This window comes from Ovis canadensis, chromosome X (assembly GCF_042477335.2).
Source record: "Ovis canadensis isolate MfBH-ARS-UI-01 breed Bighorn chromosome X, ARS-UI_OviCan_v2, whole genome shotgun sequence".
NCBI classification, from domain to species: Eukaryota; Metazoa; Chordata; class Mammalia; order Artiodactyla; family Bovidae; genus Ovis; species Ovis canadensis.
The window spans coordinates 118,317,863-118,336,451 of NC_091727.1; the positions used below are offsets into that span (position 1 = coordinate 118,317,863).

At 40.1% G+C, this 18,589-nt stretch overlaps 1 protein-coding gene across 2 annotated transcripts in view; it reads right to left on the reverse strand.

Moving 5' to 3' along the window:
* Window positions 1–18,589, reverse strand: part of LOC138931197 (dedicator of cytokinesis protein 11) — a 213,172-nt gene that overhangs the window by 121,085 nt on the left and 73,498 nt on the right. For both annotated transcript variants that reach the window (XM_070292122.1, XM_070292121.1), the window contains exons 8-12: window positions 18,122–18,299; window positions 17,636–17,715; window positions 15,942–16,025; window positions 10,502–10,642; window positions 9,059–9,271 (exon numbers count right to left, since the gene is read on the reverse strand). In XM_070292122.1, the coding sequence (XP_070148223.1) occupies window positions 9,059–9,271; window positions 10,502–10,642; window positions 15,942–16,025; window positions 17,636–17,715; window positions 18,122–18,299 (696 nt within the window). The remainder of the gene's footprint in view (window positions 1–9,058; window positions 9,272–10,501; window positions 10,643–15,941; window positions 16,026–17,635; window positions 17,716–18,121; window positions 18,300–18,589) is intronic.

Consider the following 18,589-nt stretch of genomic DNA (forward strand, 5'->3'; position numbering starts at 1 on the left):
CAGCTCAGCTCTTTCCAAATATAATATATTCCAAATAGCCCATTAGGTGGTGATGTCCGTTGCTTAAAGGGACATCACATAAGTGAATTCGAATGGAAAAATCCATCGTTAAGACTCTACCAAGTCTTATTTTGTCTGCTTGGTATATTACCAACTGTGTTAAGATAGTGTGTTCCAGTTTTCAAAGCATTTCAGACCCATGAGCTCATCTGTTGCAGACAGAACTCTCTGAGGTAGACAGGAAAGAAGAGAAAACTGAGTAGAGGACACTAAGTAATCCCCCCCAAATCCAAATGGCGTCTAAGGGTCCTGGATTATGGCTGATTCACCTTCGGATTCCCAAGCAGCAAGGATGGAAGAAAGTGGTTAAAAGTTGTCCGAGGAATCAAATTTCCTGGGTTCATATTCTGGCCCCACTATTTATGGGTTTAGATAAAGTCACATCTTCTGTATAGCTCAGATTTCCCATCTATGAAATGGGCTATGGCAAGAGGAATAGCTATTTTGTAATCTTGAGTGGATTCAATGAAGTAATGCACATTAGGTAAGTGGTTACCAGAGTAACCAACATCTCAAGGTCACAGAACCCGATTTTTGGTTCTGCCAGCAGCATGCTGCCTGGTCTATGAGATGCAGCTGGCAGAGTGCTGGAGCAACCCACAGAAAGTATGCTGAGCAGTGCTTTTGAGCATAATCTCAGGCTTCCAATTGTCACATAACTGTGCTAGATAGCTTTTGTGCACCCTCTCCCTTAGTCTTTGGGAAGATCCCCTGGAGAAGGGAATGGCAAGCCACTCCAGTATTCTTACTTGGGGAAATTCCATGGACAGAGGAGCCTGGCAAGCTATAGTCCATGGGGTCACAAAGAATTTGACATGATTGAGCCACTAACATTTTTCACTTTTTTTTTTCTCATCTTCATCAAAACCCTCAAACACAGGCACTACGATACACACTTCTTACAGATTAAGAAACTGAGGCATAGGGAGGTTCGTGTAGTGAGTAAGTGGGTGACGATTGCAGTCAGGGCTTCCAGACAATACAGCCCAGGCTACAGAGCCGCTCAACCTATCAACACAGGCTCCCATTGTCTCACCTGATAAAGCTGGATGAGAAGAGCAACGCTGCTGACTGCCGCAACTAACATTCACTGAGCACCTTCTATACCCAGTACTCCAGCCATTTCCCAACACTGATGCCAGAAATGAACATGGCTGTGTCAAAGGATTTGACAATTTGATCAGAGGAAGCCGCTTTGACTGTATGATCCCCGTGACTACTGCTCTCACTAGCAGCCCCACTGTACTGAGCAAATTTGGCAGGTTGGCACAGGGCCGAGTGCTTTCTGGGATGGGGGACCTTAGACACAGGAGAATGCTGAAGCACAGAGATGCTCATTGTTCAACTAACCAGGATTCCAAGGTAGGGGGGCACTCTCTGAGGCAGCCCTGGCTTTTGCCCCTTAGCTTCCAGCTCTTCCCCACTCCTCAGAACACAGCGGGATAGCTAGAGAACACCCTGGAATCCCAGGTGGCCTGGGAGTCTGGCTCTTCAGGACAAGGCCCTCCTTTCCCACCAAGGAGGCATGGCACTGCCTGGCTCTCTTCAGGGTGACTGTCACCCACGTCACTCGCACCTCCCTCCAAGGAACGGGCCAGGTGTCCCCACTCCAGTTCCCAGTGCTTAGCCCCCCAGGATGTGGCAGGGCATGTGATAGCAGTGCCCTTTTTCACTAGCTCCACACCTGCTGACCCCCCAATGGGGAACACACAAACAGACTCCCAAGAGTCAGCACCTCCCCCACAACCCCACTCTAGGTCATCTTGAGGGACCCAGGGCACCGAGCTCTGTCCAGGCACTTGGGAAGGAACTGTCAGGCAGCTGAGAGTGAAGTGATTGGTCACAGTAGCTGTTTGGTGCCAGGAAGGTAAGACTACTCGATGGGCTCAGCTTCTTCCTTTTCCTGTGGACACCTGTTTCTCCTCAGGAAGCCACTACAGAGAAAGACTCTCCAAGGAGCAGCTGGGGAGAGCCTAGAATAGCCCCCAAGCGCCACCATCCACCAAGCCCTGGGAGTGGGTGGCCTCTTCCTATAGATCCTGCTGCCGCTGGAACAGCCTTGCTGTAGGGGTGGGGTCTTCACACTTTCCACAAGTGCCAGGGAAGCGCCATGTCCCTCTCTAGGGTGACAAGGAAGCAGAACAGCAGGAGGGGAGGGGCGGGAAAGGGGAAGCTGCACTCTGGGGCCTGTTAGAGCCAGATTCAGGTCCTGTTCCTCCCCACAGTAGCTCTGGGACCTTGAATGAGTCACCTGGTTGCTCCGTGCCTCAGTTTCCTCATCTGTAAAATGGGGATAGGAATAGGACCTATCTACTTTACTAGGGTGTGGTAAGAATAAAATGACTTCAAACAAGGACTTCCCTGGTGGTCCAGTGGCTAAGACCCCACACTCCCAATGAAGGGGGCCCAGGTTCAACTGCTACAACTAAAGATCCCACATCCCACATGCTAAGACCTGGCACAGCTAAATAAATAAATATTAAGAAAAAATAAATGACTTCATACGGATAAAGTACCTAGAGGAAGACTGAAAAAAATATTGCTGGAAAAAAAAATCAGTGAGCTCAGATTATTGTTCAAAATCAGTGAGCTCAGATTATTGTTCAGATCTGCTAATATTGTCTTTCCCTATACAGTACTGCATCCTAGTCCTAAATGGAAGAAGTTGAAGAAAAAGACTTCTTCAAAAGGAAATGTTCAACTATTTGAAGTAAATGACCACTTCCTGATACCTTTACTGGATCTGGGAAAAGAGTGCAAAATGATCAAGCCATTTGAGGCTACTTCCATTCATTCTCACCTCTGCAGCTCTCATCTACTCCTTTGAAACCTCCCTGAGGTCCCACAACTTCTGTGCCATCTTCTAAGTCAACTTTCAACCCCTGAAGTTTCCTCACATTTCAAACCCCTCCACTCCCATTGTGTTATACATCAGTTCAGTTCAGTTCAGTTGCTGAGTCATGTCTAGCCCTTTGCGACCTCATGAACTGCAGCACGCCAAGCCTCCCTGTCCATCACCAACTCCCAGAGTTTACTCAAACTTTACTCATGTCCGTTGAGTTGGTGCTACCATCCAACCATCTCATCCTCCTGCCCTCAATCTTTCCCAGCATCAGGGTCTTTTCAAATGAGTCAGTTCTTCACATCAGGTGGCCAGAGTATTGGAGTTTCAGTTTCAGCATCAGTCCTTCCAATGAATACTCAGGACTGATTTCCTTAAGGATGGACTGGTTGGATCTCCTTGCAGTCCAAGGGACTCTCAAGAGTCTTCTCCAACACCACAGTTCAAAAGCATCAATTCTTTGGCCCTCGGTTTTCTTTATAGTCCAACTCTCACATCCACAGATGTCTACTGGAAAAATCATAGCCTTGACTAGACAGATTTTGTTGGCAAAGTGATGTCTCTGCTTTTTAATATGCTGTCTAGGTCGGTCATAATTTTTCTTCTAAGGTGCAAGCGTCTTTTAATTATATGGCTGCAGTCACCATCTGGAGTGATTTTGGAGCCCCCCAAAATAAAGTCTGACACTGTTACCACTGTTTCCCCATCTATTTCCCATGAAGTAATGAGACCAGATGCCACGATCTTAGTTTTCTGAATGTTGACTTTTAAGCCAACTTTTTCACTCTCCTCTTTCACTTTCATCAAGAGGCTCTTTAGTAGTTCTTCACTTTCTGCCATAAGGGTGGTGTCATCTGCATATCTGGCATTATTGATATTTCTCCCCGCAATCTGGATTCCAGCCCATGCTTCATCCAGTCCAGCATTTCTCATGATGTACTCTGCATAGAAGTTAAATAAGCAAGGTGACAATATACAGCCTTGATGTACTCCTTTTTCTATCTGGAACCAGTCTGTTGTTCCATGTCCACTTCTAACTGTTGCTTCCTGATCTGCATACAGATTTCTCAAGAGGCAGGTCAGGAGGTCTGGTATTCCCATCGCTTTCAGAATTTTCCACAGTTTATTGTGATCCACACAGTCAAAGGCTTTGGCATAGTCAATAAAGCAGAAATAGATGTTTTTCTGGAACTCTCTTGCTTTTTCAATGATCCAACAGACATTAGCAATTTGATCTCTGGTTCCTCTGCCTTTTCTAAAACCACTTTGAACATCTAGAATTTCACAGTTCACGTACTGTTGAAGCCCAGCTTGGAGAATTTTGAGCATTACTTTACTAGCAAATGAGATGAGTGCAACTGTGCGGTTGTTTGAGCATTCTGTGTCATTGCCTTTCTTTGTGGTTGGGATGAAAACTGACCTTTTCCAGTCTTGTGGCCACTGCTGAGTTTTCCAAATTTGCTGGCAATATTGAGTGCAGCACTTTCACAGCATCATCTTTCAGGATTTGAAATAGCTCAATGGGAATTTCATCACCTCCACTAGCTTTGTTCTTAGTGATGCTTCCTAAGGCCCACTTGACTTCACATTCCAGGATGTCTGGCTCTAGGTGAGTGATCACACCATCATGATTATCTGGGTCCTGAAGATTGTTTTCGTATAGTTCTTTTGTGTATTCTTACCACCTCTTCTTAATATCTTCTGCTTCTGTTAGGTTCATACCATTTCTGTCCTTTATTCATCTGTCCTTTATTTATCTGATTCAGACTTGCCCTGAGAGTCCAGGAGATTCTGGCAGAGGTGTGGGTCAGCGATGGCCTTGCTGCAGGGTTGGAGGTACTGAGTGCAGCAGAGCATGCATTGGATCTTTTGAAGGAGGTCACCATTATCTTCATACCTGCACCATAGTTTGGCCCTAGGTAAACAACAGGGAGGGAACACAGCCCCATCCATCAACAGAAAATTGGATTAAAGATTTACTGAGGAAGGCCCACCCATCAGAACAAGACCCAATTTCCCCCTCAGTCAGTCTCTCCCATCAGGAAGCTTCCATGAGCCTCTTATCCTTCTCCATCAGAGAGCAGACAGGCTGAAAACCACAGTCACAGAAAACTAACCAATCTGATCACATGGACCACAGCCTTGTTTAACTCAATGAAACTATGAGCCATGCTGTGTAGAGCCACTCAAGATGGACGGGTGATGGTGAAGAGTTTTGACAAAAGATGGTCCACTGGAGAAGGGAATGGCAAACCACTTCAGTTATTCTTGCCTTGAAAACCCCAAGAACAGTATGAAAAGGCAAAAAGATAGGACACTGAAAGATGAACTCCCCAGGTCAGTAGGTGCCCAATATGCTACTGGACATCAGTGGAGAAATAACTCCAGAAAGAATGAAGAGACAGAGCCAAAGCAAAAACAGCACCCAGTTGTGGATGTGACTAGTGATGGAAGTAAAGTCCAATGCTGTAAAGAGCACTATTGCATAGGAACCTGGAATGTTAGGTCCATGAATCAAGGCAAATTGGAAGTGATCAAACAGGAGATGGTAAAGAGTGAATGTTCACATTTTAGGAATCAGAGAACTAAAATGGACTCGAATGGGTGAATTTAACTCAGATGACCATTATATCTATTACTATGGGCAAGAATCCCTTAGAAGAAATGGAGTATCCCTCATAGTCAAGAATTAAGAGTCTGAAATGCAGTACTTGGATGCAATCTCAAAAATGACAGAATGATCTCTGTTCATTTCCAAGGCAAACCATTCAATATCACAGTAATCCAAGTCTACGCCCCAACCAGTAATGCTGAAGAAGTTGAAGTTGAACTGTTCTATGAAGACATACAAGACATTCTGGAACTAACACCCCAAAATGATGTCCTTTTCATTATAGGGGGCTGGAATGCAAAAATAGTAAGTCAAGAAATACCTGGAGTAACAGGAAAATTTGGCCTAGGAGTACAGAATGAAGCAGGGCAAAGGCTAATAGAGTTCTGCCAAGAGAATGCACTGGTCATAGCAAACACCCTCTTCCAGCAACACAAGAGAAGACTCTACACATGGACATCACCAGATGGTCAATACCGAAATCAAATTGATTATATTCTTTGCAGCCAAAGATGGAGAAGCTCTATACAGTCAGCAAAAACAAGACTGCGAGAGGACTGTGGCTCAGATCATGAACTTATTGCCAATTTCAGACTTAAATCGAAGAAAGTAGGGAAAGCCACTAGACCATTCAGCTATGATCTAAATCAAATCCCTTACGATTTACAGTGGAAATGACAAATAGATTCAAGGGATTAGATCTGATAGGTGGAGTGCCTGAAGAACTATGGACAGAGATTCCTGACATTGTACAGGAGGCAGTGATCAAGATCATAGCTATGAAAAAGAAATGCAAAAAGGCAAAATGGTTGTCTGAGGAGACCTTACAAATAGCTATGAAAAAAAGAGAAGTGAAAAGCAAAGGAGAAAAGGAAAGATATACCCATTTGAATGCAGAGTTCCAAAGAATAGCAAGGAGAGATAAGAAAGCCTTCCTCAGTGATCAATGTGTTATACATATCAGCATTTAATTACATTCTGCCTAATTTTGTTGCCTGATGTCTTTCAAACAGACCTAGGTTCAAATCCCGCCTTCACCACTACTGGCTTTGCCATAGTAGGCAGCTTACTTAGCCTCCCTGATTTGCAAACCAGTCATAATTATGTTTTACACAACAATCATGTTTACATGAGACATCAGTGGAAGACTCTGGCACACAAGAGATATTAAAAAAATGTTGATTTTCTTCCAAACCTGGGTTATAAATGGCATGACATCTGAAACTACAATTCAAACTTCTTGTGTTGAACAGACAACTAAACACAATGAAGTAAGGCAGCAAATACATCATTGGCTTACAAGGACTTATTTGGAATTGTGTGGAAAATTTTCAACATATAATTCAAAAGCAGGTTCTCAAATACTTATAATACTGTTTTGCTCAATCTCTCTTTTAGAAACACAGGCCATCAGAGTGGAATGTTCATATATGTGACAACCACAGTCAAGTAACAACCCAAGGGAATGAGGGGTAACATGGTGAAAAACGACCACAGATCCACAGCCCATAGAGGGGATTGACAACACATGTCAGGTCCCCTACTATTGGGCAATCTGTATCAGTGAGCACAATCTTTGACACCGAAATGCCCAATGCTTAAAATTTATTCTAAGGAGATAATACAAATGAGCTACAAGGATGCAATAATGCAGCATTATTTATGATATGCCATAATTAGAAATATCCTAATAAGCTAAATCACCATATCATTCTTTAATAAGAATGTAACTGATCCAGAGAGATATAGGATGATAAATATGATGTTCAATGAATACAGTAGGTATAAAACAGCAGGACTATAATACAGTTTGTAAGAGTACACATAATATATATGTGTTTACATATACACAACAGAGATATTTAGAAAAATGTTGGCCAAAATGTTAATAGTTATCATTTATGGGTGGTGATTTTTTATTTTCTTCTTTAGTACTTTTTGTATTCTTTGAATTTTCTACATAATAATGTATTTATGTTTATAATCAGGAAAAAAAAGTAACTTTTTTTTAAAAATCAGGGAATAATTTTACATTGTCTTGGTTTCTGCTATACAATGCAAATCAGCCAGAATTATATATATGTCTCCTTCCTCTAGAGCCTCCCTCCCCACTCCCATAGGTCGTCACAGAGCGCCAGGCTGGGCTCCCTGTGTTACACAGCAGCTTCCCACTAGCTGGCTGTCTTCCACATGATAGTGTACATATGGCAGTGCCACTTTCTCAATTCGTCCCGCCCTCTCCTTCCCCTGCTGCATCCACAAGTCTGCTCTCCACATCTGCATCTCTACTCCTTCCCTGCAAATGGGTTCATCAGTACTATTTTTCTAGATTCCATATATATATATATGTGTGTGTGTTAATATATGATATTTGTTTTTCTCTTTCTGACTTACTTCATTCTATAGAACAGGCTCCAGGTTCACCCACTTCACTACAACTGACTCAAAATCGTTCCTTTTTATGGCTGAGTAATATTGCATTATATACATGGTTGGTGGGAATGTAAATCGATACAGCCACTATAGAGAACAATATGGACATTCCTTTAAATACTAGGGATACAACTACCATATGACCCAGCAATCCCACTAATAGGGCATGTATCCTGAGAAAACCACAATTCTAAAAGACACGTGCTTCCCTGATGGCTCAGCTGGTAAAGAATCCACCTGCAATGTGGAAGACCTGGGTTCGATCCCTGGGATGGGAAGATCCCCTGGAGAAGGGAAAGGCTACCCACTGCAGTATTCTGGCCTGGAGAATTCCATGGACTGTATAGTCCATGGGGTGGTAAAGAGTTGGACACAACTGAGCAACTCTCACTTTCTTTTCAAAATACACATGCACCCAAAGTTCATTGCAGCACTATTTACAATAGCCAGGACATGGAAGGAATAACATTTTTATTTGGGGTAAAACAAATCTCCTTACAGTGTGAGCTGCTTTGTTCTGCTTCTTCCTGCTTTAGTTCTCTGTAACACTCTAATTTCCTTTCAGTTGCAAGTCTAGATGGCAGACTATCAGTTCTGCTCTGCCTAACCTCTTAAGGCCTCTGGTCTGATAAGAGGTCAAAATGCAAGGGAACTGTTCACTCCTTCTAAAGGGGATTCTTTGTATCAGACAGGATGGCTGTGACATAAGAACTCCTTGTGTAAGGAGTGTGTATGCTCCATTAAAGCTACCTACTCGAAATGGGAATGGGAGAGGGAAGGTTATTTTAGGGTCAACTTTTTCTTCAAAGAAAACAGCCTTTATTATGTGCATGAGTCCAGCGGTGTGTCTGTGTCATCCGCATTCCATCTCACAAAATACTTCCTTTGAGATTCCCATCACGTCCCACTTCACTAGGGTATTATTAGCATATTTGCCATTTTCCCTTTTATCCCCTCCAACTTCAGTCACCAGAAAAACAACTATACACAGACCCTACAAAAGATGGACTGCCCATGAAAACATTAAAATATTGGCCTGAAACTATGCAAGAACCCAAGGGTCTTTCTGTTTCTTATTCTGAACGTGCTACCAAGGCTAAAAGATTCCTTACCTGCTTTATGTAGCGTAACTGAGATTCAGCAATTCCGTGAATGAAAGACTCAGGTGAAGAACCTCTTGGGGTACCATCAGTAGCTGGTTGGCTTGGAGGGCCCCACAGCATTTCACGGACAGATGGGGGATTCAAGTCTACATGGAAGTCAGCTGAAATCTTACAGTTGTTCTTCACATCAAACAAGGCAAGATTAATAAAAAAGGGTTCAACCTGGGAATGAAAACCATTACATTTTTAAACAATGACTTTTATTTTAGGTGGGATGGGGGAGGGACACAAATTACAGAAAAAATTTTTTTATTCAAGTTTCTGTGATTACAGTTCTTTTCTGAGTTCAACATTCAGCTAAAATTGTATTATGGCTAATTTGCATATGAGAAAGAGCTTTCTCAATAACAGACCCTCAAATTGTAACTTTTGTCCTGTGTAATTTCATAAGTTACAAATTTTTTTAAATGAGTAGAAGTCAGAAGCCACACTTAACGAACATTAATTATTCTATGAATAAATTTTCATTCTCCGTAGGCTTATTGAAATTACCTAAAAATAATGCCAATATTACACAGTAGAAATAAATCTTCCCTTTTTCTATATTACAGCTTACTGGATTATACATTTAATAAGAGCTAATATCAGTCAAAATCAAATTACTTGACAAAAGCTTTGCCCCATCAGCAATTTTGGAAGACATTATTCCTCTCTACAGATGGCATTTGAAAGCTGGTCACAAAGAGAAATTTCATGCCAGATGGCATAAAGATTAACCCTTTACACACCGAGAGTCTGCTAGTGCATCTCAGCTACTTCATAAGAGAATAAATCATCACTGGATACTTTTCAAACATAAACTAGAACTCCCTTCCCCCCCGCCCACCCCCGCCCCTGTCAAAAAGAAAAAAAAGAGATGAAGAGAAAATGCAGTCTTTTGGGCGATTTTACATTCATAGTTTCAAGTATTCCTAAGCAGTTCAAATGATCCGTGACAGCTAATAATTAGAATTTTTGTGCAGAACACAATGAATTCACTCTATGAGAATAGTGAGTGAGACAAACTGAACAGCCTCTGTGTGCCTCCATGGTTTTGGTGTTCCTTATTCATGGCTATGAGTCAATTTCACAGAAGTTATATTCTCTAGTAAAATTTACAAATTTGAGGACTTTCCAGGTTCTGGAGATATGTCCCTCCTGAAGGACAAGAGCCTACCTACTCTGTCTGCTATTTTGAATAGGTAAGACTTTCATGAATCCTCTCAAGATGAAAACATATTCCTATCCTGGCAAAAGAAAGACAAATAAAATTCTTCCATGTCAAATTTATTGTAACATGTAGCAATGGAATTTTCACCCAGTAAATTAGTTCTCAGCAAAAAAACAAAAACAAAAACAATAGTTTCTGTAATATACTGGTTTAAGGGAGGTAGAAGAAAAAGTCATACATACATTTGTGGGTGGTCCTTTTGCATTGTCTCCAACTTGACCCAAGATATTGAACATTAAATCATGGCAATTTACCAAGAAACGTTTATTGCACTTTTCCTCAAATGGCTTTATATCAGGTTCAATTCCTGAAAAGTCCAACCTCTAAAAAACAGATAATATGAATCATTTCTCTCCCAAAATAGAATTCACATGAACATAGATCTCTAAGTAAAACTTGCAAAATCTAACAGATCTCTGTCCATTCTTCATTTGAACTCTTTAATTTTTTCACTCAATGAGCCTTTGTAGCGTTCTTACACTAAGGTTCAACACTGATATAAATCCCTGCCTCACTCCTGACCGTGCTCCTCTGATTTCATCTCCTACCACTCAAGCCTGCCTCCTCTGTTTCAGCTCCACCAGCCTCTTTGGTTATTTTTCCAGCACACCAAGTACACTCCCACTTCAGGACCTTTGAACTTGCTCTTCTGTCAAGAACTCTCTTCCCCCAAGATAGATGCATGGTTTACTCCCTCATTTCATTCAAGTCTCTAATCAATTGGCAGTCCCAAAGAGAGACCTTCCTTAACTCCCTATATAGAATTATATATTCTCTGACAGCCTATACTCCCTTTCCTTAATTAATTTTCTAACATTATTTTTAACATTTACTTCATTATTTATTGTTTGTCCTCCCCACAAAATACTGTGTTCCAGGATGGTAGGAATTTTGTTTCTTTTCTGAGCTGTGCATGAAACAAATTTGACATGAATGGATATGGGAGGCAAGAATAACACCATGGCCTCCAACTTGGAAGATTCAGTAGAAATTCAGTAGATTGTGATGTTATAAACTTAGTTGTGAAATAAAAATGAATAGCAGATATAAGGGGAGGGCGAATAGAGACAATGAATTCAGTTTAGGATATGCTGAGTTTGAAAGGATACAAGTAAGCGGTTGGAAAATAGGAAAGGTGTGGGTTGGAGATCTGGATTTCAGAATCAGTGGCAACTAGGGTGAGGAGGATGAGGCTGGAACCCTGGGGACCACCTACATTGAAATGATGGATAGAGAGTGAGGCATGTGCATAGGAAACAAAACCACTGAGCTCAGCTTCTAACAGAGCTGGGGGATGAATCCTGGCTGCCACTGAGGTATATTTTTTAAATTACTGGTACTTCAAAATAAAGTTTAAAAAAAGATACTGACAGTCAAGAAATTCCTCCCAGCAGGGGAGGAATCTGTCTCCCCCCCTCAAAGAAACTCACTGAATCCCCCTTCAGCTCACCCAGCTCAGGCGATGTGAGTTCATCTGTTCATTCTGATTGTCTGAACAGACTCACATTCTGTTCACAAATGGAAGAAAAAGTATAGACTGTGGCACAACTTACTACACTTTCAACAAGACCAGAGAGAGGGTAGATGGGAAGTGACTGGATGAATCTGAGCAGAATATATTGCCAGTATGGAAAAGTCAAGCCAAGAAACACAAGAATTTTTCTCAACTGCCTGAGTAATTCAAGCCAAAACAGGTATTGTGCCTGAAGAGCCTTAGATAATTATAGCTGTTCTGACCTTGCCTGCGTCACTGACAAAACTCCCCTTAAAAGGGCCTAAAGTATAATATTTGTACCTGAAAGCATAATTTTTCCCCCAGAGTCTATTTATCTACAAATGTGTGGGACTAGACAGCTCCCTCTTGAACACTTATCTATCTGTGGAGCCAGCAGAGGCAAGTCATTGCCATGGAGATCAATTCTAATTTCCGCCCATTTATCTGCTCTCCTTTCGAGCTTGCTCAGACAGTGGAATGTGAAGGAAAACTGGACTAAACCACTCCAGCCCCCAATTCCTTTCTCTTCTGAGGCCTGTGAGTGCAAATGTGGGGACATACGGCCTCCCCTAGGAGTTCAAAGTCAGAACCATCTCCTTCAGTCAGTGTTTCTTTATTCTCTACAGTCAGTGGTAGAAAACTCCTCTCTGGACACTGAACTCCGACCATAAGGGAAGGTTGATATTATCGGATGGCACTGCCTACCTAGAAATGTACACACAACCTGGATTTCTCTGTGGTAAAATTGGCCTTTCATAATTAACACTGAATTCAATTTTTGCTCAAACTTTCATCCCAACTGTAAATTTTTCTCTCACTGTAGCTCACTGATAAACAAACATAAAATCAGTTCTGTTCCATGACCACAAAAACACTACACCACAAATTTTTTAAAGACACTGGATGGAGTTTCAACCACAGTCAATTGGCTTCTTTGTATACAATCAAAGAGTCTGACATGTCCAATTAGAGTGCAATCAAGATGGTGGGGGTAGGGGGGCATGGAACGACAAGTGAATCAAAGGCTCAGACATGGTTCAAATGAGTAAATTTCTTAATGAATATCTTAGAACTAACATTCCCAAGGCCTGCTATACACTTTCTGGAAAAAAATTATAGAACTTACACAAATAATATAATAGTGCTATGGGGGGAAAAATGAGTTTTCCCCAGATAATTTTATTTTTTCATGTGGTATTTTTATTAAGGAAAAACTTCTGCATTATTTATAGACTACATACTTTTTCCATTTCAGACTAAAAGAATTTTAGTTAGAAAAACGTTTGAAGCAAAAAGAAACACAATCTATCTTCCCAAAATTATTTTATATTTTATCGCTACATTTTCACTGAGAAAAAAAAAACTATAATGCTTATATAATGCATACTATTTAAAAAATCCATAGATTTTAATTAGAAATCTCATGTAGAAAACCCCTTCATGGATCACAGCCTTGTCACGGCAAAATCCATGAGCCATGCCATGTAGGACCAACCGAGACGAACAGGACAGGGTGAAGAGTTCTGAGAAACCGTGGTCCACTGGAGGAAGAATGGCAACCCACTCCAGTATTCTTGCCACGAGAACTCCATGAATGGTAGTAAAAGGCAAAAACATATGAAACCAGAAGATGAGCCCCCCAGATCAGAAGCTGTCCAATATGCTACTGGGGAAGAGCAGAGGGCAATTACTAATAGCTCCAGAAAGAATGAAGAGGCTGAGCCAAAATGGAAACAACACTCAGCTGTGGATATGTCTGGTGGTGAAAGTAAAGTCCAATGCTATAAAGAACAATATCGCATAGGAAGCTGGAATGTTAGGTCCATGAATCAAGGTAAATTGGAGGTGGTCAAGCAGAAAGAGGATGGCGAGAGTGAACATCGGCATTTTAGGAATCAATGAACTAAAATGGACGGGAATGGGAGATTAAACTCAGATGGCCAATATATCTACTACTGTGGGCAAGAATCCTTTAGAAGAAATGGAGTAACCCTCAGAGTCAACCGAAGAATGTGAAATGCTGAGACATTACTTTACTGACAAAGATCTGTATAGTCAAACCTATGGTTTTTCCAGCAGTTGTGTATGGATGGAAAAAGCTGGACCATAAAGAAAGCTAAGAGCAGAAAAATTGATGCTTTTGAATCGTGGTGCTGGAGAAGACTCTTGAGAGTACCTTGGATAGCAAGGAGATGAAACCAGTCAATCCTAAAGGAAATCAATCCAGAATATTCACTGGAAGGACTGATACCGCAACTGAAGCTCCAATACTTTGGCCACCTGACACAAAGAGCCAACTCATTGGAAAAAAACCCTGATGCTAGGAAAAATTGAAGGCAAACGGAGAAGGGGGTGGCAGAAGATGAGATGGCTAGAATGGACATGAATTTGCACAAACTCTGGGAGACAGTGGAGGACAGATGAGCCTGACTTGTTGCAGTCCATGGGGTTGCAAAGAGTCGGATAGTACTTAGCAACTGAACAACAACAATATGTAGAAAAACTGAAAAGAATACCAAAAGATTCATCTTCCCTCAAGTAATTTATTTTCTTGTGAAGTATTTTCCATTCAGAAAAATATCTGTAACATTTAGACACTGTAGAAGTTTACCATTTTTAAAAATTGGTAATTTAATTGGAAAATATCATGGAATTACCTAAATCAGAAGAAAATATGAAACAAAACAGATACATGTATATGTAACTGAAATACTCTGTTGTACACCTGAAACTAACACAACATTGTTAATCAACTATACACAAATATAAAATATAAGTTAAAAAATAAAAGGTAAAAAGAATCATGGAACTAAATATTAATACATATTTAGTAGTATCTGAAAGTGAAAGAGGAGAGTGAAAAAGTTGGCTTAAAGCTCAACATTCACAAAATGAAGATCATGGCATCTGGTCCCATCACTTCATGAGAAATAGATGGGGAAACAGTGGAAACAGTGTCAGACTTTATTTTTGGGGGCTTCAAAATCACTGCAGATGGTGACTGCAGCCATGAAATTAAAAGACGCTTAGTCCTTGGAAGAAAAGTTATGACCAACCTAGATAGCATATTCAAAAGCAGAAACATGACTTTGCTGACTAAGGTCCGTCTAGTCAAGGCTATGGTTTTTCCAGTGGTCATGTATGGATGTGAGAGTTGGACTGTGAAGAAGGCTGAGCGCCAAAGAATTGATGCTTTTGAAGTGTGGTGTTGGAGAAGACTCTTGAGAGTCCCTTGGACTGCAAGGAGATCCAACCAGTCCATTCTGAAGGAGATCAACCCTGGGATTTCTTTGGAAGGAAAGATGCTAAAGCTGAAACTCCAGTACTTTGGCCACCTCATGTGAAGAGTTGACTCATTGGAAAAGACTCTGATGCTGGGAGGGATTGGGGGCAGGAGGAGAAGGGGACGACAGAGGATGAGATGGCTGGATGGCATCACGGACTCGATGGACATGAATCTGAGTGAACTCCAGGAGTTGGTGATGGACAGGGAGGCCTGGCGTGCTGCGATTCATGGGGTCACAAAGAGTGGGACACGACTGAACTGAACTGAACTAGTACTGAAAGTACCTCACTCTTGTGAAAGAGACTAAAATACACATGTGCACATAAATTTGCACTTTCCTGGACCGCTTTCCCTCTGAAGTGAGATTAAACCAGACATGAAAATTATCCCAGTTCTACAGGCCTACATCAAAAATGGAAAATAAACACTTCTCATATGACATGGTGTTCCTTATACTATACATTTTCACTGATACTGGATCACAATTGTCTTTAATGTGTTAAAAGCACTGAAACCATTGTTAAAGATTCTTTAATTTATTGACTTTGAAGAGTAAGATGAAGTGAAAACAATATAAAGAATTGAGAGGAATATATATATATATATATATATATATATATATATACACACACACACACACACATATACAGTTCCAAACTATTTGTATATTTTCAGCCCTCCTAGTGAAATTAGTTATTAAGCTACCTATTCAAAGCAACCAAGACAAAAAAAATAAAGCAATAAATATAAGCCCAGTAGTTTGAAAATCAGTGATTTCAACATTTCAGACACTGTTGATCTGAATAAGCAACAATTATTTAAAGCAATATATCATTAATACCTGAACTTCTGAATCAAAAGAAAAGAGATTCTGTCTTCCATCTCCTCTACTGAGCTTGTTTAGTTGTTCAGTTTCTCTTCCATACTAAAATTGAAACAGACAAATATATATATATATACCCACACATATACATATACACGTGTTGATCATTACTTGATTTCCTTCAAAACACCATTTAATGATCTAGTTCGTGAGAAACTAGCAACTTGACACAGCTTCAAATATACACTCTTCTCCACTTCCAAGTACCTAAGGCAGATAAAGAATGCTTGCTGTGCAGAGTTATAGTCATCATGACCTGTGCTATTAATCAAGTATTTATAACTTTCTATACACTTTTTTAAGACCAAGAATATTATTCAACCCATAGTACAAAAAAGAAATACAAGAGACTTGTGATGTAAAAGAGAATTAAGAAGAGAAACAATCCATGGTGCTACTCATCCATGATATATATATATATATATATATATATATAATATACATATAAATCCATGAGTATATATGTTATATATATATATGTGTGTATATTATATACAGGACTTCCCTGGTGGCTCAGACGGTAAAGCGTCTTGCTTACAATGTGGGAGACCTGGGTTCGATCCCTGGGTTTGGGAAGATCCTCTGGAGAAGGAAATGGCAACCATGATTCTTATATTACATACAGTTATACACAATTTATATACAATTCTGATTCTATCACTTTAGGAAAAAACAAAAAAATTTTGTCTGAAATGACAAAGACTTAAAGGGAACACATTATAATCTACAGGGGATCATGAGTGTGTTTCAAAATTTTTGAAAATATATTAACATTAAAGCTTAAGAGAATGGTCAATTTAAGACAGAAAAAAGTAACATCTAAACCTGTATAAGTTAATAGCTCAGGAGGAGGAATAAAGTAAAAATATAAATAGGTTTGGCAAGGATTTAAATGGAGAAATAGGGTATAACCTCCTAATCTAGTATAGCATCCACAGATTAAAATATGTAACCTAGTAAGACAGACATGATAATCACCTCTACACTTCCAAAGCTGGCTCATTTCAAACACCAAAGAACAGAGTAATCAACACAAATGATGTCTGTTAACCAAAATCCTTATCTGATAACATTATTCATATACATATAGATAGGCATTCACATAGAGACAGACTCTGTTTTTCATATGAAATTAACATATACAAACCATTAGACTGAATATCATGTTTAATCTGCATCAATAGCTCCTTGAATGAATAATATTTAGTGTATGAATGACATATAGTAATTAAACTGAATGTGGAGAAGGAAATAGCAACCCCCTCCAGTATTCTTCCCTGGGAAATCTCATTGACAGTAGGAGGCTGGTGGGCTATGGTCCATGGGTCCTAAAAAAGTCAGACATGACATAGCAACTAAACCAGAACAATAGACTTAATAAGAAATAGCAGATAAAATTAATATTCATAAGAATCTAGTAGCATTTCTTGGAACCTAGGGAAAAAAAATAACACTTTCCAAACTGTTAGTTGGTACTGAGCAGGTCCAACTTGAGCAGTGTACTTGTCTTTTGTAATCTCTACCTGTTTCACTAATTTGTTGTCATTTTTAACTTAGAAATAACATTGCCAAATGGAATCCAGCATTACAGCCTTAATATGCAGGATTAACATTGTCTCACTTGAAGGTAAGTTGCCCTAACAAAGGTGTACCTTCATCAGTTCCGGATGCATGCTCCTTTCCAAACTGGCCATGATGTTCTCGGCTTTCCCTTGGCTGCTAGTTTCATCATCTGAAAATTCATTAAAAGCAGATGTTCTAAACCATGCAGACCATTAACAATCACCTAAGAGGAATATCCTAACTCTCTTTCTCTCTCCCACCCCAACCTCTCCTACTAGATTTATTATAAAGAATTTTGATTATGAAAGCACTGGGAAAACTTTAATGGACTTCTGAAAATCTGCCATGAATCCCCTATCTGTTTTCAGTCTGGTTATATTTCATATGTCAGAGCCAATGGAGCATCAACTCTTTAAAAAAAAAGAAAAACCTATCAACTTCCACAGTCACTTTTAATGAAGAAGTAGGTCAACCCTCATGATTAAGAGTTCTATATTCACCCTACACAAAGGACATTCCCATGGATTAAACACGAGGGCTTTACCTCAATAATGAATCATTAAAAAAATTCTGACCTTGTGGTATTTCCACCGTCTCCTTTTTCTCTTGCACTAAACTGTCGGTATTGATCTGAATAATCTTTTTCAAAGTTATCAACCATTCCTCCATTTCCTGCTCAGTTTCAGCAGCCAGATAATGGCTATACTTATCTAACATCTTGAGTTCAAAAGCATGACGGCGCATTTTGGGGCACTGGAGGGAAAAAAGAAAAGGCATGTGTTCAGTTAGTTTAGTTACCCTTTTAATATCAGATTTCATTAGTTTATTTTTACCTCAGCTCAGCACATATGTATGTCAATACTTTCATGAAAGAATTGCTTCTTTCAACAAGGAAATTTCAAGATGATGTAAAGACCATGTCAAACATCTTTTTTATTCCCTTTAGTATTGAGCACTGGAGAAGGAAATGGCAACCCACTCCAGTATTCTTACCTGGAGAAACCCATGGACAGAGGAGCCTGGTGGGCTGCAGTCCACGGGGT